Raw genomic sequence first — 25,920 nt, forward strand, 5'->3', positions numbered from 1 at the left:
ATACTATAATTATCAAAAAAGAAAAAGAGAAGGGGACGGAGGGAGTATTATATGGATGAATTATGTTATTTTTTGCTGTCAATGATTATTTATAACATGTTTAAAATGATATTCTCTTTATTTATTTTGCTAGTTCACACCAAGAAAAATAAGAAGTGCCAGAAAATTTCAAATTCTAAAACTCTATTAATACCCATTTTGATCAAATTATTCTTTAATAGTACTCAAATATATATATGTTTTCATTATTTCTTTCATAAGTTTTTTTTTTCTTCCAAAAAAAGAATAGAGAAGGTTCGAGCTGCCGTGGCGTTCTGGTCATCGGGAGTCCTAAGTTGTCACTTGTCACAATGTGTTCTTCTTTAAATATATTTATTATATTATATTATATAGAGTATATATTTTTTGGATGATAGATGACTCATCTATTATATTGCTCTATCTGTGTCAATTTATGCGGTGTTTTTTTTTAATCAATCTAAAAAATAATGACACATTTATATATTTAAAATTATTTTAACTTTACACTTTCTATTTTATCATTAATGAAATACTTTATATTCACACATATCACAAATTTTAAAAAAGATTTTAAAAAACGAATAAGAAAAGAAGAAATACGATAGTGAGTTCGTTATGAAGAAAAATGTTTTTTTTTTGGGTGAAAAATAAGTGGATTTTTTTCATTTTTTTGTTCTCAATACGTAAGTAAAAAAATATTATTCTAAAATCAACAACAGTAACAACAGACCTAGTGAAATCTCACAAGTAAGGTTTGAAAAGGTAGTCTCTGTACACAAATTTTACCACTAATTCGTAAAAATAGAGAGATTGTTTTCGAAATTTTTTCTATGAATGGTCTAACAAATACTATGAGAAGTGACGGTTGTTGGGCTACGGGTGTGGAGTGATGGAGATGGGAGACACGAGATACAATCTGTTGGAGGGTAAGAAGGACACGATGAATATGCAATATAACTTGTTTTATCCTATATTCACTAAGAAGAAAATTAAACATTTTTTCTCATTGTTAACAAATTTGTTTGTTAAAATTATTAACCAATCAATCGAATATGAAAAAATTGACTTCGTACGGAACACACTTACAAGTAACTAAAAAAACAACAGATATTTGTATTTTTCTTTTCTTAATTTTCAAGAAGAGGGAAATAAAAGGAACGGACACAACCGGTATTGAAAAGGCGCGAAATTAATAACTGTTCGTCTATTTTATGATTAATATAAAAATTCAGACTTAATTAATTAGATTCATCGTCTAAGGTACTGTTTTATAATTTTAAAATAATTCAATGATTTTCTTTATTCTTCAATTTTTATGGTTTTATTTCCTTTTTCTTCATCTTTACCAACTCTAGACAAAGTTTCACTTTTGGAAATACTTTAATTATTGAAAAGGTACATCAAAAACATAAAATAATCCAAACATGGAAATTTCTTGTTTTTGACGTTATGTAAAACAAGAAAATAATTCCAAATTGTTGTTTTCTCACCGGACTAGTCAGAATTTCCTGTTTATGAGTTTTTTTTTTAGTGAATTTTCATCAAAGTTTCATTAGAGTCGGAGCCAGAATTTGTCTCTTTCTTTTATACTTATCATACATGCATACTTAACTATGATACTTTCTCCCCAAGTTTGCCAAAAACACCTTTATATACTTTTTTTTTTTTTTTAACTTTCTAGTGTATGTATTACTCAAAAATCACATTTTTTTTTACTATAAGCTTTTTAATTTTGCGATTTTGAAATTGCAGAGTTGTTATGCAGATTGAGTACAAAAATGGGTCGATTTCATATACAAAAGATGTTGATTATGTTGTTAGTTTTATTGTTACAAAGTTCATCATCATGGGGTTGGTTCTTTTCTACTAATAAGAATAACAAGAATGATTATAAACAAGAACAACAAAAATTTTCAAATAACAAAGTTGTTAAGTTGATGTCTGATTTCTCCATGGATGTTTTTGAGAATTCACAAAAGGGAATTGAATTAATCGAAAACGCGGAGCAAAAGATGTTGATTACAAATTCTTGTTGGCAAAGAAGTTATCAGAATTTGTTTAGTGTATGTAGAAAAGCTCTGCCTGATGAAGAATTAAAGTCTAGACTTTCTTGGAATTTATGTGATTGTTTTCAACAACATACTGGAAGGTCACCTTTGCCTTATTGTGATGCAAAATCATCAATGACTAAATGTTTACAGAAATTGGATAATGATGTTCATAAGATTTATTTGGCTTTCTATATTGAAACCCCTGCCATTTGCCAGCAATTGCAGTAAGTTTTTTTCCCCCTTTTTTTGGTTTAGTGAAAGTTATACTAACTTGTTTGGATGATTTGTTACGTATCGTTTCATAATGTATTGTATTGGGGGTAGTTTATTGGATGTTTCATAATAACTTGTTTGGATGTTTCAAATTTGGTTCTTGACACATGGTTAATTTGAACTATATTGTTTTGATGAATACAATATTTGGACGGTCGTTATATAATGTCATACTAGAGGTCGTAAGTAGTTTCTTGATCTTCAATTTTTGTCTTGTGCTTCGATTATAGTATTATTTTGCAGTAGTTACTGTTCTTTTTTCAGATTGTTTTGTAATGTTTTCATTAGGTATTTTGTCGTGATTTCTTCACTTTCATATTTCTTTTCCCAAACTGCTTTTCTATGTTTTTCCTTGAGCCGAGGGTGTATAGGAAACAACCTGTCTACCTTCTAAGGTAGGGGTAAAGTTTGCATACACTCTATCCTTCTCGAACCCCACTTGTGAGATTATACGGGGTATGTTGTTGTTGTTGTACATAATGCCACACATCAATAATATGAATTATAAGCTTACAATATTATATAGAAAAGTTGGATATATTGTAGAGTTACTAAGACTATTACTAAACAATAAGCAAAAGTGATATATAAAATGAGACTTTTGTTGTTACATGACGATGAATTTAACGATACTATACACTAGGTAAAGAGGCTCTTATGCATTTTGATGATTGCAGGAGAGAAGCATGGAAGCATGTAACAGAGAGGTTGGTGAATAGTTTGAAGGATTCCGCTGAATTTGCCGAGGAAAAATTAGATAACATACTAAATGTAGGGGATTTGCTATTGCAAAATTCGAAACATGTTCAAGAATCATTAGCCTCGATTGATGTTCGTACTCAACAAGTAGCAGAGACTTCCAAGAACGTTGAAGGCCGGGTGAACGCTGTGTTGAGTCAGTCAGAAGTAATTTTGGAGCAATCTAAAGGGATAGCATCTTCCCAACTAGAGTTGAACGAAGGCCAGGCGAAAATGAAGGAGAGTTTGCACGAAAACATGGCGATAGTTCATGAATCGTATACTAATCTAGACCATGGGATCGATGGTTTAAGGACTAAAACGGAGGACATTGAAGACGAGATTGTGAAAGTTGGAGATGAAATGAGTTGTAGGATGGATAAATTGCAGAATAAAGCCAATGATATTGGGAATATTGCTGGCCAAGCTTTGAGTAAACAGAAACAACTTTTGGATGAACAATATAAAGCTCTTGATGGCCTTCAACTTCTTCATAATTTTCAGTCTCAAGCACTTGAAGAGAGCAGGTAAAAACTCGTCAACCATAACTTCTCGTGTGGTTCTTATGTTCCTTACGACTATATGCATTACTTGTTGTCGTAGGTCAACTTAACCTTATAGTGTAAGTGTATTGTTAAGTGTTTCCGCGACATTTGAGGATTGATGTAATGCAATATGTTAATACTTTTACAGGGGAACTCTGAAACAATTGGCTCAATTCGGACACGAGCAACAAGAGGAGCTTCTAAGAAGGCAAAAACAACTACAACAAACTCATGATCATCTAGTTGAGAAATCAAAATCAATATTAGCTGCTCAGGTTTGTTAATTCTCAAATCATCATATTCACTTAAATTTCTTGTACTTGTTCATTAATTTTCATCAAATTTGTGTCAACAGGAAACTTTTGAGTCTAAACAAGCAAGCATGTTTCTTGCCTTAGACAAACTATTCACCTTGCACAATGCTATGCTTCTTGAATCAAGAGTGATCAAAGCTTTCTTGCTTTACTCGTTATCGATCTTTCTTCTCTACATGTTCACCAGCACGAAACAGACGTATGACGTGAGACCTAGGCTATACATAGGTAAAGTATCATCACACCTTTCAAAAAGATGTGGCATCCTTTGGGGCGTTGGAAGGGCGCCTGGTTGGAAACCAGGCACCCTTCCAACGCGAAACCAACTTTGTTATTTGACTATTTTGATTCTCATCATTGTTGCATCATTTCTCTTTTTGTTGTAGGATTAGTATTCACATTCTTGATTGAACTAGCCATACTTCGATACGGATCATACGAAATGGAGAATCAAGCATGGTTTGTAAGCATAGTTAGGTCACTATTTGTGCTATTAGCCTCATGCCAACTTCTATATTCCATATGGACATACAGGTAACAAACAGAACAAACAGAACATAAGCTCAAAAACTTATTTTTACCGTCATAACAATTTTTTTTTTGCAGAGATTATGAAGTGTTGAACCATAAGATGTTACAAACACTAATGGAAAAAGTTAATGGAATTCAAAAACACAAGGAGTACTTGTTATGGGAAATGGAGAACGACGATTCGGACAATGAGGTAGATTGGTCTTCATGGATTGAAGAAGAATTACCAGAAGATGTTGATAAATTGAAGGATCCTGATTTTGTATATCCTGTAGAAATTGCTGAGAATTTAGTAGGAAGCAAGTTAATTACAAGGAGATACAACTTAAGAAATCACCTTTTGACATATTGAAGTTGTTAACATGATAATGAACTTGGTTACTGGTTTGACCGGTTTGTTGTCTAGAAATATGTTTTCGATCTATCTATCGATTGAACTAGGGTCATGTTCTAGATTTAGTGTTATCTCTTATACTAATGTATAAATAGTACTAGTTATGTGTAAAAACTTTGGGATTTGACTTCATATATTTGTTGGTAATTTTTGGGACTTGATTATTTATTCTGAAAAGGGTTGAAAGTAACCCCTAGACTATTCGAAAAGGTTTAAATATACTTCTCATTCCTATTTGGTTTAAAATAGGAAAAATGACCTAAATACACATCTTATCCATAATCTCTAAAATTTTCTACCATTTTAAAAAAAATTCAAAAATCTCCTCTCGGATACATCACTCTCCTCTCGCTGATACATCTCTATCCCCCTCCTGAATACATCCCTTCCTTCTTAGATACATCCCTCACCTATGTATCTGGATGTCTGCTCCTGAATACATCCCTCACCTATGTATCCGGATGTCTGCTGATGTATCCGGAAGTCTAATGATGTATCTCGATGTCCTATCCCCTCTCTGATACATCCCTCCCCTCTCGGATACATCCCTCACCTATATATCTGGATGTCTGCTAATGTATCCAGAAGTCCACTGATGTATCTGAAATCCATAAATTTTAAGGGAATTTTGTAATGTGGAAAAGTAGGTAAATAATGTAATTAACTCTAACACTATAAGATTTAGGTAGATCATACTTAAAAGTAGCCTTCAATCCACCTTTTTGACCTACTTTTACCCTTATAACTAACAACTTTTTTTAAAATTATTATTATTTATTACGTGACGATTTTCTATTGGATAAAACTAAATCTTTAACCCATCAAGTTTTTCTCAATCCACCCCGATTCATATCCATTGGAGTATTAAAGCAAGACTTTGTTTTCATGCCCATGGAATCACCTTATGATTTATGTTGTGCCATATTCTAGGCCTTTTATTTATATTCCTCTTTTTTTCTATTTGTGGTGAAGAGAAGCCTTGATGTAATTGGTAAAGTTACTATTATGTGATCAAAATATCAAGAGTTTGAATCGTAGAATACAATAAAAGGATGTATACAATGAGTTCTTGTAATTCAACACTTTTTCGATCCTTACATATATAGCAGAAGCTTAATGCACCCGAATAATCGTTACCTACTTTGGACCCTTGTCACTTAGATCAACCTACAAATTTAACTGGCAAAATTTGTGACCACGTAGGTCTTTAATAAGACACTCCAAATACCACTCATAACTTTTTATTAGATATATATAATATGTATCCCCTTTCCTTCTATTTCTCCAAATTTGTTACTCCCACTTAATTGTGTGGCTCTTAAAATTCTACTTTTTCAACTAGTCAAATACACCAAAATCCAACAAGAGTACAAATAGCACAAAATTAGTTAACTTTTTATTTTTCATTTTTTTTCTATAGACATACACACATACACAAAAAAATTTACATTTTTCAAGAATTGGAAAAAATGGTGATGTCTACATTGTTGAAATTTCTATATCCTCCACCACCATCTTTATTTATTACTACAATGTCTATTATAAGTGTTGTTTCATTAGCAAATGCTGGACTTTCAGAAATTAAAGGAAAGCATATGCAATATTCCAAATTCTTTGGAACAATAAAAAATGAAAATGATGAGAAGAAGAAGAAGAAGGAAAAAAAGGCAAAAATTGAGAGTAAATTAGGGATGCTTTTATTATATGGTCCTTCATTTCTTGGTGGTATTTCTTCATTTGCAATTTTTCCAAATGGGGATTTAAGGTTTGTTTTGGTGTGTTCTGCTTTATCCATACATTTCTTCAAGAGAGTGTTAGAGGTACTAATACTTAACTCTTCAACTAGTCTCTCTTTCATGATTTTTTTTTTGTAACAGTATGAGAAGTCGTTTGGTATAGTGTATAAAAATAATAATAATATTATTTTTTTATTAATTTATTGTTTGGATTGGTTTATTCAAGGGATAGTTATGTCTTTAAACATGTTTGCCCATGCATTAATAATTCCAGTATTGCTAATATCATGAGTTGTTGTTTATTAGTTATACGCCTTATAATACTGAATATGATGTATGATTCCTCTTAAAGAGTGTTGGAGGTATTACTTACTGTTCAACTAATATATCTTTTATGCTTATGAAAATTTAATTTGCTCTTTTAATTCAATTAAGGTGTTTGCATTTCAATGGTCCTAAGTAACAACCCTATCCTCTAGATGACACAATTCAAACTTAGACCAATGTGGTCCCAATTGTAGTGTATTTATAGCCTTATGCCCTTTAGAACATGAGAACAACAAGGTCCACCACAATTTAGTTTTTGGTACTTGTGAATGGTATGTTCTTTTAATAGCACGAAAAATTGCAATGGAGTGGTAAGTATCCTTCTTTCTTTAATCAGAAATTTTGGTTTATATCACTTGAACTCTTTAGAAATGTCTTTGTCGGGTGTATGCTGATTGGATCTTCCAAAATTAATCCATTTTTAGAGGATTTGACACATAAGGGTAACATAATTTTAGATAATTCGCTCAAGTCTTGAGAATGAAGTCGCCTTTGATAGCTTAAAAGTGGGACTTCTAGGTGTGAATTAACCCTGATTAGTTTGGTCCCAAAGCGGATACTAGATATATATACTGGATGGGAAACATTAAAAAATGTGTCATTTAAACTAGTCTCTTTTAGTGAAGTTAGCTACAAACTTATCTTGAACAAATCCTAATTCCTTTGCTTTGTTGATACTAGGTCCTATTTGTTCACAAATACAGTGGTTCAATGGATGTTGAAGATGCAATTGCAATATCATTAAGTTATTTCCTCTCCACAATTACCATGATTTATTGTCAACACCTTTCTCAAGATTTGCCAGAGCCATCCATTGATCTCAAGTATAGTGGATACATAATATTTTTGGTTGGTATAATTGGCAACTTTTACCATCATATTTTGCTCTCTAAATTGAGAACAAAAGGTGAAAAAGAGTACAAAATTCCTCAAGGTGGCCTATTTGATTTTGCAACATGCCCACATTATCTCTTTGAGATTCTTATATTTGTAGGAGTTTCATGCACTTCTCAAACATCATATGCAATTTCATTCACTTTGGGAACTATCTTTTACTTGATGGGAAGGAGCATTGCTACAAGAAGATGGTACAAGTCAAAGTTTGATGATTTTCCAAAGGATATTAAGGCACTTATTCCTTACATATTTTAGGTTATAACTTGCAATAGGACCTTCAATTTTTGTTTGTGTGGTTATGTTGAACAAGTATTTTAAGTTATGAGTTATTTATGTAGATCCTTTAAATTATGTTTAATCTTAATAAAAAAAATTAAACGATTTTGTAAGGGGTATATACTTATACTCGTCTTTAATATATATATTTTTTGAGTTTAAGATGTTGAATCATAATAAAATTGACTGACTTCGCAAGGGGTATATATTTATATTCATCTTCAATATATACTTGTTCTAAGCTTAAGATGCTGAATCATAATAAAAAGGAACTAATCGACTAAAGAGGTGTGGCAAAGTGATAAATGAAATAAAAAAGAATTACAAGTTCAATGTATGAATCTTAATAAATAAGATTTCAATCATTAAGTATTGTTTTATGTTTCAACCGATAACCCGTACTTAATGAGTATGAATAGATCTGAATAATTAAAATTCATAATAAAATCTTCATATCATTAAGGTGTCTTTTTAAAGATTTCTATAAAATTTGTAGTTCATCAATTTCATTCATTCATTCATTGTTACTGTCATCATCCACCATTATCAACTATTGTCATTGTCACCCACCTTTATCAATTGTGTGTCACCACTCACCACTACAACCATCATTGTTGCCGATCACTGTAATCTTTTGTCACAATCACTAGCCACCACTAACAATCATTATCACTAACTACAATTACCACAACCACCACCAATCATCATCATCAACCACCACCAATCATCATCATCAACCACCATGTTACATATCGCTACTCACTGTCATTATTCATCACTATCATTCACCACAATTATTAGTCATTATCAGCACTGATTACTACCACCATCAACATATACTGTCAATCACAAACCACTAGCTACTACCAACATCCAACCATTAGTCAACATCATCCCCAATTAACAATATAACGATTACTTATAGCCATTACTATCACTAATCACCATACAAAATGCAAAATGTTTTTTTGATAGATACTATTATATTAATTTAAATGATTGGTAGTTATGAATCGTGGCAAATAGATAACTACAATCTTTATTTTTTTTCCATCCTCATTTTTAGTTTTGGCCTTTTCTCATCAATATATTTTTTTTAAAATAATATATATATATATATTAATCAATCATACATGAAAAATTGAAAAGTATTTTCAAAAAAATATTTCTATTTTTATTTTTGGCCTGTAGATCTAGTTTAGTATTTCATATTTTCTTATTATTTATTATAGCCAACCAGTTGTAAGATGCTATTGTTCTAAACACTTCAGTCCTCAAATATTTTTATTTTGTCCTTTTCTACCCCTAATCCAATAAAAATCAATCCACACACATCCTAAACAATAAACAGAGAAACCAATTATGGCACAAATATTTAGAGAAATATTATTTGAAGAACCAAATTCTATATTTATCAAAGTTATGATAATGATGAATTTAATATTTTCAGCAATATTGGGTTATTCAGAAGGCTCAAGCAAACAAAATCTTGAATATTCAAAGTTTTGGAATTTGAAATCTCAAGAAAAAGCTAAAATCCCAAGCAAAATTGGGATGATTATTGCTTATACTCCTACTTTAATTACATGTTTAAGCTTCTTTTGGATATTCCCAAATGGTGGAATCAGGTTTTTCATGCTTAATTTCGCTATTACCATTCATCTCTTCAAAAGACTTCTTGAGGTAATTAATCATCTTACTCTTTTTTGTTCAGTTTAACTTATATGCATCGATAAGATAAAAAAAAGTGAAATTTATAATTTTGAAATTAAGGTAGATTATTTGTTACTATTTAATGTTTTATATTACTGGATTGATTAATTCAGATTTACATGATAAAAAGTTAACTGTGGAAGATTTTTCTGCTCCTTACTAAAGAGGGTGTCAATTTTAGGGCTCAAATTCGATACATTTGATTAAAAATGTAGAAATTGTTACCATAATACCATTTCACCACACTTTTTAATGGTGATTAAACTTGTTAAATCTGACTGTGCAAGGACTAAAAATAAAATAGACTAAAATACAGTGCCAAAATGTACACACAATTTTTTATTTATTTATTTATTTATTTAAGAGTTAATGATCTCTTTATATTAAAATATTCTTCGATGCTAAGTTGGCCAAATATTTATTCCCAGTCGATAACTAACAGTCTGACACGTATAGGCCAAATCAATATTGAGATGTGTTTTAATACAAAAAGAGTGATAGTTGAGATATGAAACTTGCGAAAAGGCGATAGTCCAGATAGGTAAAGAGAAAAATGATTGTTTAAGAGACTAGCAATTAAGTATTAACATATAATTTACATATTTTGCAGGTTTTGTTTGTGCACAAATATAGTGGTTCCATGGCTATGAACTCTGCAATTACTATTTCCTCAAGCTATTTTATAGCCTTTTCAAGCTTAATATATATTCAACACTTGACAAAAGGATCAACAGAGCCAATAATTGACTTGAAGTATTTTGGTTTTATTGTATTTTTAGTGGGAATTATTGGCAATTTTTATCACCATTTTATTCTTTCTAAGATGAGGAAAAAGGGTGAAAGTGGATATAAAATTCCCAAAGATGGCCTCTTTAACCTAGTTATTTGTCCACATTACCTTTTTGAGATTGTCACATTTTTTGGTTTTTCTCTTATTAGCCAAACTTTGTTTTCTTTTTCTTCTACCATAGGGACATTATTTTATTTGATGGGGAGGAGTTATGCTACTAGGAAATGGTACCTTTCCAAATTTGAAGATTTTCCTAGAAATGTTAAGGCTTTAATACCTTTTGTATTTTAAATAAATTTATGAGTATATTAGAATTGTTATGAGCCTATTATTATTGTTCAAATGCCGGTTGAATTTATTGTTTACTTTTTTTCTAGTTGGTATATATAGATTATACACGATTATACATATTTATCTATTTTTAATTTAAGCAGTTAGTGATTGAATATTTATATATTGATATAATATATAGATAAACACTTTAACTTGATCTCGTAACTGACAACTAAACAATTCAACTTTGAGAATGCACATCTAGACACCTTGACTTGTCTTTACTATATCTCATTGACACTCGACGTCGACACATAAATTTTAGAGGTACATAGATGATTATTTTGTAAGTTAAAGTGTTCAACCAACACATTTAAAACGAGTTGAGGTATCTATATGTGTATCCACAAAATTAAATTGTTCAGTTGAGGACAAGTTAAAATGTTTATTTATGTGTTATGTCTTGTATTAACTCTTTATTCAGAGATATCCTGAATATTTTAGCATAAGTGAATAAGGTCGAGTCAAGTCGATCCGAAACTCAAGCTTAATCATGTTTGAGCCAAGTTGAGCGCGAATCAACTCTCTAGTTTCTTAAAAATCATTTTTTTATCAGTGTTCGATATTTGTATTGGAGCTCAATTATATTCATAATACATTAAATTATCTTAAATGACTATCCACGTGACTAGAGGTGTTCACGGGTCGGTTTGGATCGGTTATTGGTCAAAACTAAACCAACTTAATTGGTTTTAAAATTATCAAAATTAAACCAAACCAAATATAATATATATTTGTCGGTTTGATTGTTATCGATTTCGGTTCGGTTATTAACCATATACAAAAATAAAAGAAACAATTCATTCAAAATGTGAAAAAGTGACAACAATCCATTCAAAATGAAAAATAGTAAGAATGTCTCACATTACATAACTTTCAATTATTGAATTTACTATGAATAAAGTTTCAAAATTCATTATTTTGGCCTAGAAGGAAGAGACAATGACATTTTCAATCACACAAAGAATTGTCATAGACACTCATATACATGAAGCCAATAAGATAAATGTTCTCACTTTGGATATTGTTGCTTTCATAAGTAAAATATAAATAAATTTTGATTAAAATGTATATAAGATATTTAAAAATGTTTTAAAAAATAATATATTATGTATGTATAATAATAAAATATATCTATATCATTTGTCGATTTGATTCGGTTATTTCTTTGGTTTTTTTCAAACAAAATCATAATCAACTCAAATACTATCGGTTTTTAAAAATCTAAAATCAAAGCAAACCAAGCTCAAATAAAATCGATTAATCTAATCGATTTGGTTCGATTTTTCAGTTTGGATCTGTTTTTATCCAAACCGTGAACACCCCTACACATGACAAACAATATTAATTAATTAATTATTTTACATAATAAAATTAGTTACTCCCTTTATCCCAATTTATGTGACTTACTTTCCTTTTTCTTCTGTCCCAAAAAAAATGACACATTTCTATATTAAGTAACTATTTAACTATAAAATGTCTATTTTACCCTTAATGAAATGATTTACAGCCACACAAATTTCTATCATTCATTTTGGACCACAAGTTTTAAAAGTCTTCCTTTCTTTCTTAAACTCTGTGTCGAATCAAACTACCTCACATAAAATGGGACGAAGGGAGTACTATTTTATATTATTGGAATGTTTCAAGTTCATATACATATGGACTACTTCATAAGGTTTTTAATTGTTTTGACTATACTTTTCTTCCTCTTCCTCTGGAATGATTGAAAATCTATTTCTACATCAAGGAGAAAGGGAAATGAAGATACTTAATTTTGCAAAGTGTTTGCAGATAAAGTCAGAAATTTGTTTTTCTGTCATAATTAACCAGATTTTATATTTTTTTCCCCTTTCCCTTTTTATGAAAAAGTCACTTAAAACCTACAAATTTTGAAATTTAAATTTCAAATAGTATAAGGTATTTGATTTAATTAATTATAGGAGAACTTTCGCAAATAACCACTATAATAAACTTAATTATGTTTCATAGCATAGTTTGCATATTTACGAGCTGTAGCTACAGTTTAAGTTGCCTCGTTTTTATAATTCACAGGTTTATATAATTCACGGGTACATTTGTATAATTCAGATATTTTTGTATAAATTCAAAATAACGAATTGATACAATTACAAACATCAGAAGTGTAAACAATTATATAAATTCCGTATTATACAAAAGTTATACAAATTATATTATATAAATTTTGAATTATACAAAACTAAAAAGTTGAGCCGCGTGATTATAACTAAAAGTAGGTCGCGAATTGTAATTAAAGCAAACTATAACTATGTTAACTAGTATATATTTGCTTATACGCGTAATTTTCCCTTAATTAAATTAAAATAGGACAAGTTATAGATTAAGTAATTCAATTAAAATTCAAGTAGTATAAAATAATACTTTTATTAATTAAATTAATAAATTACCCTATGTTGATGATGTACTATGAGTTCGTACAAAAAAATATTTTATGAGTTTAGCACAATACCTAGAAAGTTGGATGATAAAGTAAACTAATTCTTTTCATAAACTGACGAGTCACCTAGCAAGCAGTTGACATTCTTTGATTTATGCTCTCCATTTAATTTATTTGTCTTATTTTATGACAATTTTTTAATTTCAATTTTCTACACATATTTAAGATCACAAGATTAAAAGTGATTCTGGTTCTATCAAATCCGCTTCTTCAATCTTGGTGTGAATTTCTTTCTGCCTTCTTATCCAAGAGCTATGATTCCGCATGATTAAAGCAGCTCTTCTCCTTACTCTTTTGGAGTAAGCATTTAGAAACTTCCTTAAACATCTACTTCAAAGAGTTATGTTCCGATCTCACTGGACTGGGTCAAAGAACTACCAACCTGGAGCTACTATCGTTTGTTCCCTAATTCAAACTCGGATCAGTTTGTAAGTGGATATTTCGTGCGAAGCTCTAAACGAAAAATTCAATCATTCAAGTCGGACAACATTTGTCTACACTAGCTAGGATCCAACCTAGTCTGTGTAGATTGACTTATTCTAGGTGTTTTTAAGCCAAAATAATGGTTAAGCCATTTATAGTGTTTGGGTAAAATAAAATAAGCACTTGCTTTTAAGTCAAAATAATAAAAATAAGACAAAATTCGATCTAAACAAACTCTAAAAGATATCGTTGTACATTTGACATATTTTTAGTTTAAGATCACGAAAATCATCTTTACTTTCTTAAATTTTGTGTCAAGTCAAAACAGAACAAACAAATTAGAACGAACAGAGAAGTTAACATGAATTAATTTGTCATGAAAAATGGGGGTGGGGGGATAATAGAAGGGTTCAGCCTAACTCATGTATATTTATAGAATGAATTAGAGAGGTAATTTAAGGTGTATAAGACTATAGAATGGATGGCAAAACAATACTATATTTTGTTATTACTCTTCTATTTTTGGTATCGATAGGAATATCAATTTGCTTCTATCTTCGGGACAAGCCAGACAACCAGAGCCTTTTTCCAAATTCTACTAACCAAGCCACTGATGGTGGTGTCGTATTGGCACCACCAGCTAATGGTGGTGTCCCATCGGCACCACCATATGCGGCAGGAATATAACAGTGGTCGATCATACATGAACGTGTGATCGATCCGACGCCATAACAAGATGGTGTGGTGAATGGTGTGTATATGTTTTTCTCTATTGAGTGATTGTCATGCATTTGTTGTATCCTATAGTTTTTTTTTATAGTTATAATACATAAGTGTGTCTTGTAATTTGGCCTCAACTAGCATCTACGCCTTCCAATTTTAGGTGTGCACAAGTAGTCACTTAAACTATTCAAAAGTTGAACGAGTAGACTCACGTGTCATAAGTGGCGTTCTACGTGGCAGTTATGCATCCTACATGGCATCCTACGTGTACTATGTCACATATGACTTGTATGTCTACTTGTTTAACTTTTGCATAGTTTAAATGCTTACTTGTGTACACCCAAAGTCGAAGGACATAGATGGTAGTTGATCCAAGTTAAATAACACATTTATATATTATACCTTTAGTATAATTGTTATTGTTTGTGATGAAGTGTTTGTACAGTTGTACTACCAGCAATTAGAGAAAAAATCAGAATGTAAAGTATTGAATGAACTCAAAATGATTGTAATTTATCATGTATATACATTTCAATTATTTTTTGTATTTGTGAATTTTATATATATATATATATATATATATATTATGTGTTGGTCAAAGTTATTTTTTTAAGCTAGTAGCCATATGTGTTCGTGGTTCGATTTGGATTGGTTATTGGTTAAAACCAAAATCAAATCAACCTAGTCGATTTTTAAATATCTAAAACCAAACCAAACCAAACGAAGAAAATAACCGTCGATTTGGTTATTGACGGTTTGGTTCGGTTTAATTTAGTTTTTCTGGTTTTTTCAGTTTAAATATAATAAATTTTTGAGGACATATGTACCTTGCTAGACACAAACACCTAGTACATGAACAATATACTGAAAAGCTATTGTTGGTTCAATTAAGCAATTAAACAATACTAAAGTTATCGTTACACAAACAAAGAGATTCAATTAAGAGAAGGTGTATCTAATGAAAGGTATGGTAAGAAGACTAAAGTAATGAATTTTGATAGACTTGGACTTATGATTGTAATAGTTGGGCTAAAATTTAAGTGTTGGGCTTGAGAAATTGGTAGAGTTAAAGACTTAAGTTACTTAAAATTTAACAAAATATTTATATTTTATTTATGAATAATATATAAATAATTATAAAATTTATATATATAATTTATCGGTTCAGTTTGGTTATTTTTTAGTAAAACCAAAACAAATAATATCGGTTTTTCAAAAGTTAAAACCAAATCAAACCAAATATCAATTTGGTTCGAATTGCGATTCGATTTGATTTTTTAACCATAACCATGAACAACCATATATATATATAAACCAAAATAATGATTTTGTTGAACTCGCAGCCGATGTCAGATAAAAAAGGAGGCACAACAAGTACTCCTCAGAGTAAAGCTAGATTTTCAATTACACATTTTATAAGCGATTGAAAGTATATTAAAAATTCGATCCTACTCTAAAAAAAAGTACTTCAAGGTTGAGACACATGAATGAAGAATGCAAAATTGAAGGTTAAAATATTGAGCAAAAAGGGAGACTTGGACAACTCTAGAGTAGGTATCAGTATTGTTATCACTATTGTTACAAATAAAAGATTTTGTGCTAACTATTTAGCGGTAATAATATAATATTGTCTCTATATTAGATTTAGCGATAATAATAAATATGGTTATTTATAACCATTATGAACATCTATACTAAATATTGTTTCATATATAAGGTAAAAGAAAAATTATTAGTAAAATCTATCACTTGTTGAAATATTTATTATCATAAGCTTTTTGAGTAAATAAGATCTTTTGCCTTTTTACCATTTGATTAGAGCATGTGACTCAAATCGATTAGTTGCCTAACTAAAGCCAAATTTAAATGGAGACGATAAATTTTACTAATATTTCTTACAAAATTTGTCATAGTTAATTCATTTAATTTTTTTGAGACATAATATTCCTTTTAAGTCGATTATATGAGTTTTTACTATTCATTTTGAGCTATTTAAGCTTGACACATGAGGCATTATTTGCTATAGGAGTTACTTCTTATAATTCATTATACGTACAATATTTAGTCAATGGGATTTATTTGAAAGGATGCGCAATGATTTTTATGAGTTATTTTTTGATAATTTTTTTGTCAATGCTTGCTATCAAGATGTAATAATTTGGGTTGCTTTGGGGATTATAGATCTACTAATTTAGTGTACATGTGTTATATGTGCGTATCATACCAATATAAAATTTGCATACAATTAAATTTCTGTTGAAATATATGTGTTTACCAATGTGCTGTAGTACCAAGTCAAAAGTATAGAAAAATGCAGCAAAGAGATAAAACAATTGACAATGGAAACAAAGAGTTTTACGTGGGAACTTCCTTGCTCAAGGGAGAAAAAACCCCGATCTGTCACATAGAATTTTCAACTGCTTTCACTAATCACACAAGCAAAAGTGAATACAGACTCCAAATATAACAATGAGACTAAACTCTTAATCTCACACTAAGTAATACCTCTATTACTTACTGAGCCAAAGCAATGCATCCATTGTCCACTATATTGACTACTTCTAATTAATATAGACTTCAATACGTAAGACACACAATTAACTCTAACTGTGTTATTACAATCAATACACACCAAAGGTTTTGATACATTTCTTTATGAATATGAAACGAATCCTACAATTTTAGCACAATACAAATATTCAAAACAACGACACTTCAAGATTGCTTTTCTTCAGTGTATCAGGTCCCTTGTTGTGTGTTCTTTGATGCTTGAGTTCTTGAAAGACTCACTCGCTCCTTTTTTGAATGAATGAATAATTGTTGTTTGTTTTTGTTGCATATATCAATCACCAACAAGAGTTATTGACCACTGAACATTCAAAACATTGTCGTGTGTTCTTTGATGCTTGAGTTCTTGAAAGACTCACTCGCTCCTTTTTTGAATGAATGAATAATTGTTGTTTGTTTTTGTTGCATATATCAATCACCAACAAGAGTTATTGACCACTGAACAAACAACCTCGTTCATTCCTATTGATGAAGTACGCTGACCTTCTCACCAACCACCTGACAAGACAGGTTTACAGTTGTACATCATTTTGAACTTGGACGAGAGCACTCTGTCAGGGACCAGGTCCCTGCATTTGTGAGGATCATCAAAACACCTGAAATACATCTATTTCCCCTCAAATTTTAAATCTAAAATTACTTACTTCTGACTTGAAAGTTTCCACATATGAATAGGAAATATATATTTTTTGTGTGCGCAACATGACTTTGTTTTCTTTTTCTTCTACCATGGGGACATTATTTTATTTGATAGGAAGGACCCTAGAAATGCCAAGGCTTTAAAACCTTTTGTATTTTAAATGAATTTATGTATATCAGATCTGCTGCTATGAGCCTATGATTATTGTTCAAATGCCGATTAAATTTACGATTTACTTTTTTTTTTAGTTGACATACATAAATTAACATATATTATATATCCACAATCTAATTTTAGTTTAAGTGATTAGTGGACAACAATAACATATACACTGAAATTCTATAATGGGGTATGAACTTTGAAGACGTTAAGATGTACACAGATCTTATTCTTATCTTGTGTGAGATAGTAAGTCTATTGAATTATGTTGCATAAAGAAATACATGATCACATCAAATAATCTTAAGTGAATACCCTGGCAAACAATAGTAGTACTAATTATTTAATTTATATATTAAAATAAATCACTAATTCATATGTTGGAATGTTCAAATTTATTATATATCGACTACTTCATGAGATTTTAAATTGTTTTAACTATATACTATATTTTTCTTCCTCTTGCTGTGTTGCTGGATTCTGGAATGATTCAAGATATATATATATATATATATATCAACTAAGGAGAAAGGGAAATGAAGACATTTAATTCTGCAAGTGTTGCAAATAAATGAAATCAGAAATTTGTTCGATACGTTGTTGTCAATATAAATATTTAAAAAATAATTATGATTTCACTATGAAGCACTCATCGGCTGAGATATATTTATGCTTACACATTCGATAGAATTTAGTAATTTTGATTCTAATCTGTATTTGTGCTAAAATATTTACTTATCATACAAAAATAATTTACTTAGAATTAAAATGTCTTTTCTAAAATCCAAAACTTATAAATTTAAAATTTTGGCTCCGTCTTTAAACGCCTTATGAGTTTGTTTTATATGAATGCGCATATGTGAAATTAACCCTTCAATAAACTCAAAAGTCAAGTAGCAAGTCGTTGACATTTTATGACTTATTCAACATGATTTCCAACAAAAAAAGAAAAAAATTAAAGGAGAAAATGATATAAACTAACTAATTAGCTATAAAACAAAGGAACTTTAGAAACAATTTAAAGTTGATAATTATTGTAAGAGCTATAGAAAAATGGATGTTCGTATAATATTATATTTAATTGTTACTTTGTTTCTTTTGATATCAATATCAATATCTCTTAGTTTTTGCATAGGCAAGAAGCCAGATAATCAAAGCCTTTTTTCAGATTCGAACCCTAACCAACCTGGTAGTGGTGGCCCCACTAGAGTGGCGTCACCATATATCGCGGGAATATAGTAGTAGTGGTTGCAGTTGTGGTCCGATCCATTTTAACAAGGTGGTGTATGTGATTTTTCTCGAAGTTTGGTACAAGTACAATAAAATGATCTCTTATGACGATCAAGAAAATGATCTTTTATTTCTACGAAGTCAATTTCTTCATGGGAAAATTATCATGCAACAATTTGTACAAGTCAAGTTCATTATTTGGTAATTATGATATATTTTGTTGTAGTTTAATTTCTTGTAGTTAATTGTTTGTAAGGTATGGTAATATCATGTATGGAACATGAGGAAGTGAAGCGTTACTAATTATAGACGGATTCAGAATGTAAACTAACTTTATATGATTATATGAAACTCATGAAAGAAGAAATATATAATTAGAACAAATAATTTGTTTTATATGATTATGTGTTAATTTACCATTTTTGTACTCAAATTTGATATATAACCAACCTCTTATACTTCCGCACTAGGATAATCGTGTATCTTCTCATCACATGTCTAAATCATCTCAACCTCGTTTCTTGCATTTTAAGTAGTAGAATCGCCGTCTTATTCAATCGATTCTCCTGATAATCATTTACCCCTTCGTGATAACAATGCTGATGATTTAGAAGAAGAAAACAGCCAAAAGTAGCAGAACAAGAACAAGAACAACAACAACGATAAGAAGAAAAAGACGAAGAAGAAGGACGATCAGATCGAATTCAAATTCATCGTCTGCTTCAACTGAAAGAAGCACAATGGATTCAAATTGAAAGCGACCCTCCATTCAAGATGATGATTCTACTGAGCTCAACAAGAAGATGCTGATGAAACAGGGGAAGAAATGGGAAAACAGAGTGATGAGAATTTTGAAATTTCGACATCCCAATCCCATGTTATTAGGGGTGTGCATAAACCGAATCGACCAATAAATCGAATCGATAAAAGTGTTATTGGTTTATTGTTATTGGGTTAATGGTTATTTAATGATTTTATAAAAAAAATAAAATTGGGCTATCGGTTCGATATTGATTTCTTAATATTAGGTTATTGGGTTAACCGATAACCCATTAAGAATATATAATAATATACAATTTTAATTTTTAGTCATACATAAATATCAAACAAAAAATATTAATATAATCACTATATTAGATAATAAGGACCCTACACAATTAACATTGCTTAACTTTGCTTTCTGCATTTGCCCTTTAGGTTTTAGTATTATTTTAGTCTTTAGGCTCACAACGTCAAAACATAAGAACTAAGAACGCCAACGACTAAGGTTTGCAACGACGACGACAAGTGTTAGGCAATGGCTAGAGTTATGATTGTGAGTATTTGCTATACTTTTACTACACTAAGCAGAATTTTTGCACTCAATGAGTAATTTGATTTCTCTCTTTTTTATTTTGCGTCGTTGTTGGAAAATTCATAATTTGTTTTGGAAGCATTTTCTTATTGGTTAAATCAAAAACCACAACTGTTAAAGACCGAAAATCGATAATAAATATCTTATTGGTTTGATTATTGATTTAGCATATTTAAAAATCGAAAACCGATAAATCAAACCGATAATAATTAAAACCGAATCAAACTGATCGATACACACCCCTACATGTTATAAGGAGACATTGTGTTGTGCATGATGAAAGTATATCGTGGGATATATTTACACAATTGTCCAATCACAGATGCTTTGTCAGAAGTTTTAAATTTGAAATGAATCCAATTTGGAATAAAACTCCTTACACGGAAAAGTCCAAACTGAGATTGGGGAACTAGAAAGATGTCATCGTCCAGATTGAAAGACGCACATGGCAAATGCCAATGACTTAATTTCTCAAAATTCTTTAATGAATAAATTGTGGCGGCCCCCAGTGGGAGGCTCACACGATGGGTATGAGCTCAGTGGTAGAGCACGTCCCTGATAATTGCATTGTTGTGTCTGGGATATGGAGAAAGCTCAGCTTTCTACTCTACCGCAAAAGGAGTCACTTTCTTCCCAAAAATGAATGTTCTGTCATCAAGGTCTAGCAAGAAGCATAATTTTGTTCCAAAGTTTCATTTCACTCCAGCAACAATAGTCTATGGTTCAAAGCACCATGTTCCATAAGAACAATTTACTACATGCCTAACACTATATTTCTTCAAGCAATTTACTTCATTCATCTTTCTGTGTTTCCTCACAAATAAACAATTCGCTCTAGTTATGAAAGAAAAAAAGAAATATTTCACTATGATAATCTAAAAGTTCGAATTATGACTTTGAACTCAAAATTTTAGAACTATCTCTTTGATTTACTAAGAAAGTATATAACTTATACTTATTTTGTAAATTTCTCTCTACATATATAAGCACATGTATGTTATTTGAGCTATAATTACTGGATGAAACTAAATTCATAATTAATCTCCACATCTCGCCTCAAATTATGAATGGTGATATTTCAAAGATCATTTTTAAGAAAAGAATTCAATTAAGAATCTTTGAAATTTCCAAATTCATCGTGCTTTAAACTCCTTTTCTTTTTATAGCTAAATTATCATATTGATCAACCAAAATTATATTATAAATAATTGTATTCGTGAGAAATTAAAAACAAAAAGGAAATCAAGAGAAGATTTTATTGTTAAAAATTATTCCCTGTCATACTCAAGAAAGTTAGAATTAGATTTTTATACTTGTTTCATGATAGAGATTTTTGGAATAATTATCTTCTTCTTTTTTGTTTTTTATTTGGATTTAATCATTTGACATTCAGAATTTATTATAATAATAAGATTTGATGATTCCAATATCCAAGTACAGTTCATTCCTTTAAAGCTTCAGAACCTAATCACGTGTAATTTCCTTTTGAAGCCTTGAACTTGAAAGTTTAAAAAATAGTAGTAGTATTTATTTTAAATATTAAAACATAAATATTCAAAAGCTATTAAAGAAAAATACATTAGAAAATATAATTCTTCTCATATCGATATGATAAATAAATATATTTTAAAATATTAATCAAAATATAAACAATTTGAAGTTCAAAAAACGAAAAGTGGCGTATAAAATAATGAAAGGTGTACTTAAACGAGTATCAAGAGGAAATTTTGATTTACTTTTAAAATAGGGAATTTGTTTTCCTCCTATTTTTTTGGATTTATAATTCAATAAGATGACTAAAAAGATTAAAATACAACATTAATTTGTTAGATGACATATTCTTAGAATAAAATCAATATTATTATGTGTAAATTGAATCCAATTATTGCGTCAACGTTCATTCGATTGAGATTTGGGACAATAAATATTCATTGAGTGGTCCCACAATTTGGGGAGGGCATGGTATATGATATATACCGAATTATCATATTATATCGAAGTTTTTGGTATTATGAAATTTGGTATGATATATGGTATATATTTTAAATTTTTTTGATATTCGATACGATATTTGGTATTTAGAGATGACATACCGAAATATCGAATATCATGCTGAAGTATATATATATATATATATATATATATATATATGTTTATTGAAACAATTTTTGATCCTAAAATTATTTCTACCTTTTCTTTGGATTTTGCAAGTTTTTCTTTTATCTCCTGTGATTCCTATCATAGAGATATTATTTTTGTTTAAATCCCAATCTTTTATTAAGAAAGATTTTGCTAGACTTGCTTCAGATCCATTGTCTATTTGACAACAGGTTGTTAATTTTGTATCATAGAAAGTTATTTCTATGAAAACAGATACTTTGAAAATTGTTTCTTTAGGCATTTATATTTTTTGATATGAAACAAGTTTCACCTCTGTATATCATTTCTATACCATTTTTTCCAATGCTATAGTCTTCTAATTTATTAAGGAATAGATTCCCTAAAATAATTTCTTGATCACTGTCGTGATTGGTAATATAACAAGGAACTGTTATTCTTATGGTATCTAGTTGTATTGGTAAATTTACCATATTTTTACAACTAAAGTTATTACCTTCAAAGGTTTTGTAGGTATAATGCTCTCCCTCGATAATTGGTAATCCGTCTATTAGAATACCTTTTACGTGGTTAGCTGTTGCTCCTGTTTGTATCAAGATCTCTTGATTTTTCCATTCTGTTCCGTTGAAAATTCTTCCATTTATTTTTGTTATGTTTGTAGTTTCAATTTTTGGAGAATATCTGTTAGATATACTCTTTCTTATTGAATTTCTACCGTATTCTATTGAAAGTCTAGGATTACTAGTAATAAACAATTAACCTTACGGTTAAAAATGATAGAAATAGAAATCAATTATATCAAAGAAAATCTTCCAGGAAGAATAACAAATATAATTGAAAAAACAGAAAAATTTGACAAAAGAGTTAGTCAAAAATACATAACTGACTTATTAAATAAAAAAACTGCAAGTGCAAACACTTATCAAAAAGGAAGTATGGACGAATTATTAATCCAAAATTTTCTTGAAAAACAAAAACTAAAAGATATTGATCTTTATAAATTAGATAAAAGTTTAGAAAATAACTCTGAAGAAACTAATTCAGAAATAAAAGAGGATCAAAATGATGAATGAACTTGAAGATATATATATTATTAAAATACTAACAAATATGCAACCTAGTATTAGTATAAACTAAATGTGTAAATGTTGAAGTTGTGACTACTCTATTTCAATTGAAATGTAATTGATTAAATTAATGTTTTCATGAATAAAGGGGAAACAGGTGGACCCCAAGGGAAATTTGAAGCATCCACTTCAATGAAACAAGAATGGCAAGAGCCAGAAGATGATGATAAAAATTTTGCCAGTAAAGCAAGAAAGAAAGAAGATTATACAAAAAATTATCACAATAATGATAAATCAAAATTTATGCCTAATAGACTCCCAACAGGAGATATCGGAGCACAATTCTTAGATCTCCAATGTAAAAGAGATCCAGAAGATAGTTTAGATCTTTGGTCTCAAAACATGCTCCTTTACTTCCTATTAGGAAAAGGAAATTATACCGATGAAGAAAAATATATCATCATGATAAACACTTTTATAGGAAAGGTAAATGATTGGTATTCTGGATTAAGTGAAGATTCAGAAAAAATAATTAAAAACGATACCTTAGAAGGATTAAAAAATTCTGTACAAGAAGGAATAGCTAATTTAAAACAATACATAGCCAATGAATTCTTTGGTGGACAAGGAAACATAAAAGAAAATAAAGAAGCTATTAGAACTATTGCCAAAGAGCATTTAGAAAAATTGCAAATTTGCAAAATGAGTTATATTCAAGAATACACTTGTGAATTCGAAGAATATTATTATAAAATATTTGATAGTGGTAAAGAAATGACACCATATATGGAAAAATATTATCAAAAATTACCAGGTTTCTGGGCTAAATACTTCAGAGAAGAATATGAAAAAGAAAATAAAAAAGGAGATACTCTAGGACAGAGAATAAAATTCCTAAAAAATAGACTAGGTCAACTTTGTATGTCTCATAACATCCAAAGAAAGGCTAAAAGAATAAATACACAAATTTTTTGTAAAGATACTAATGCATCTACTCAATAGGGATGTGAAGAGAAACCTTACAAAAAAAGAAAACAATCCAAAAAAGGATTAATAAAAAGAAAAAACTTCTCCAAACAGAAGTATATACCAAGAAAAAATTACTATAAAAAAAAGAAAGAATTTTCAAAAACAAAACCAGCAGATAAATGCAAATGTTACAATTGTGGCGAAGAAGGCCATAAAAGTTACGAATGTAACAAGAAAAGAGTAAAAATCTCTAGGATTGATAGAGAAGATATTGATTCTGATTTAGAATCAGTAACATCTTAGAAAATTGTTAGGTACCTTCCAAAAATATGTTTTGTGAGTGTGAGTAGTACTTCTCCCGCCAGGGAAAAGTATTTTTAATTATGTTGTGAGTATGTATTATATAGTGTGATGTAAAAATTATTATATGAAATAAAACAGTTGGTTTCTATACCTCTCTTCTTATAATTTCATAAATAGTCTTAAAGTGAAGGTTGCGATCTTCAGCCTTAAGGAAGAACAGTGAGGAAGTAGCCGTAAACTGAGGTTGTTGGGCGAAAAACTGTTCATGGCCTGAAGGGAGAACTTCTGAGGAAGTGATAAGGACTGTTCATCGAAGAAAGAGAAGGAAGGTATACACGCAAACTTTTATTTCATTATTAATTTTACAAATACACTATATATACTGTACTTAGGCATAAGCAAAAATACTTAGTATCTAAAGGGAATTAATCTTTTATGATGATAATCATGCTATTTGCATATCATGTCGAAAGACAGAAAGCTTTTACATATTTATAAATCTTAAAATGAGATTTATTCAAAAACCTCTTCACAGATTAAGAGATAGAACATGGAGAGCTAGAAAAGCCTTGCTCCATATGGATAGAGCTATTAAGGAGTTAGAGCTAGTACGTAGATATGCTAGTTATCCTTATGAAACTCTTAAGTTCTCAAGAGATGAACTAATAATATATAGAAATCAAGAGTATTTTGAATACAAAAATGCTATGCTATTTCTAAAGCATTATACAATTTTTACTGCATAAAATTCCGCAACCCTGTTTATATACAGCAAGAAAAATATTGGTATCAGAGCCATGAACTTAGATAAAAATCTAGTAAAACCATTCTGGTTTATAGAAATAAGAACCTTAATAACCATTTTAAAGGTTATAAAAGATTTAGATGAAGATCTAAAAAGAAAAATTGTCTCGATAATTACTCTTAGGAATAAAAAAGAGGAAGAAA

General features: G+C 29.8%; 3 protein-coding genes across 3 annotated transcripts; all 3 read left to right on the forward strand.

Moving 5' to 3' along the window:
- The first annotated feature begins 1,752 nt into the window (after nt 1-1,752).
- LOC102600497 (protein GAMETE EXPRESSED 1) lies at nt 1,753-5,023 on the forward strand. The gene is made up of 6 exons (XM_006350967.2): nt 1,753-2,296; nt 3,023-3,610; nt 3,777-3,903; nt 3,984-4,170; nt 4,329-4,476; nt 4,549-5,023. The coding sequence occupies exons 1-6, from the start codon at nt 1,800-1,802 to the stop codon at nt 4,823-4,825; spliced, it is 1,824 nt and encodes a 607-aa protein (XP_006351029.2). The 5' UTR covers nt 1,753-1,799; the 3' UTR covers nt 4,826-5,023.
- Nucleotides 5,024-6,175: 1,152 nt separating this feature from the next.
- On the forward strand, nt 6,176-8,163 carry LOC102599277 (very-long-chain enoyl-CoA reductase-like). Its single transcript, XM_006350879.2, has 2 exons — nt 6,176-6,687; nt 7,612-8,163. The coding sequence occupies exons 1-2, from the start codon at nt 6,337-6,339 to the stop codon at nt 8,080-8,082; spliced, it is 822 nt and encodes a 273-aa protein (XP_006350941.1). The 5' UTR covers nt 6,176-6,336; the 3' UTR covers nt 8,083-8,163.
- Nucleotides 8,164-9,361: 1,198 nt separating this feature from the next.
- Nucleotides 9,362-10,934, forward strand: LOC102599604 (steroid 5-alpha-reductase DET2-like). Its single transcript, XM_006350880.2, has 2 exons — nt 9,362-9,786; nt 10,427-10,934. Exons 1-2 carry the CDS (start codon nt 9,466-9,468, stop codon nt 10,895-10,897), a joined length of 792 nt encoding a protein of 263 aa, XP_006350942.1. The 5' UTR covers nt 9,362-9,465; the 3' UTR covers nt 10,898-10,934.
- The last annotated feature ends 14,986 nt before the right edge of the window (nt 10,935-25,920 follow it).

This window comes from Solanum tuberosum, unplaced genomic scaffold, assembly GCF_000226075.1.
Source record: "Solanum tuberosum cultivar DM 1-3 516 R44 unplaced genomic scaffold, SolTub_3.0 scf00131, whole genome shotgun sequence".
NCBI lineage: Eukaryota > Viridiplantae > Streptophyta > Magnoliopsida > Solanales > Solanaceae > Solanum > Solanum tuberosum.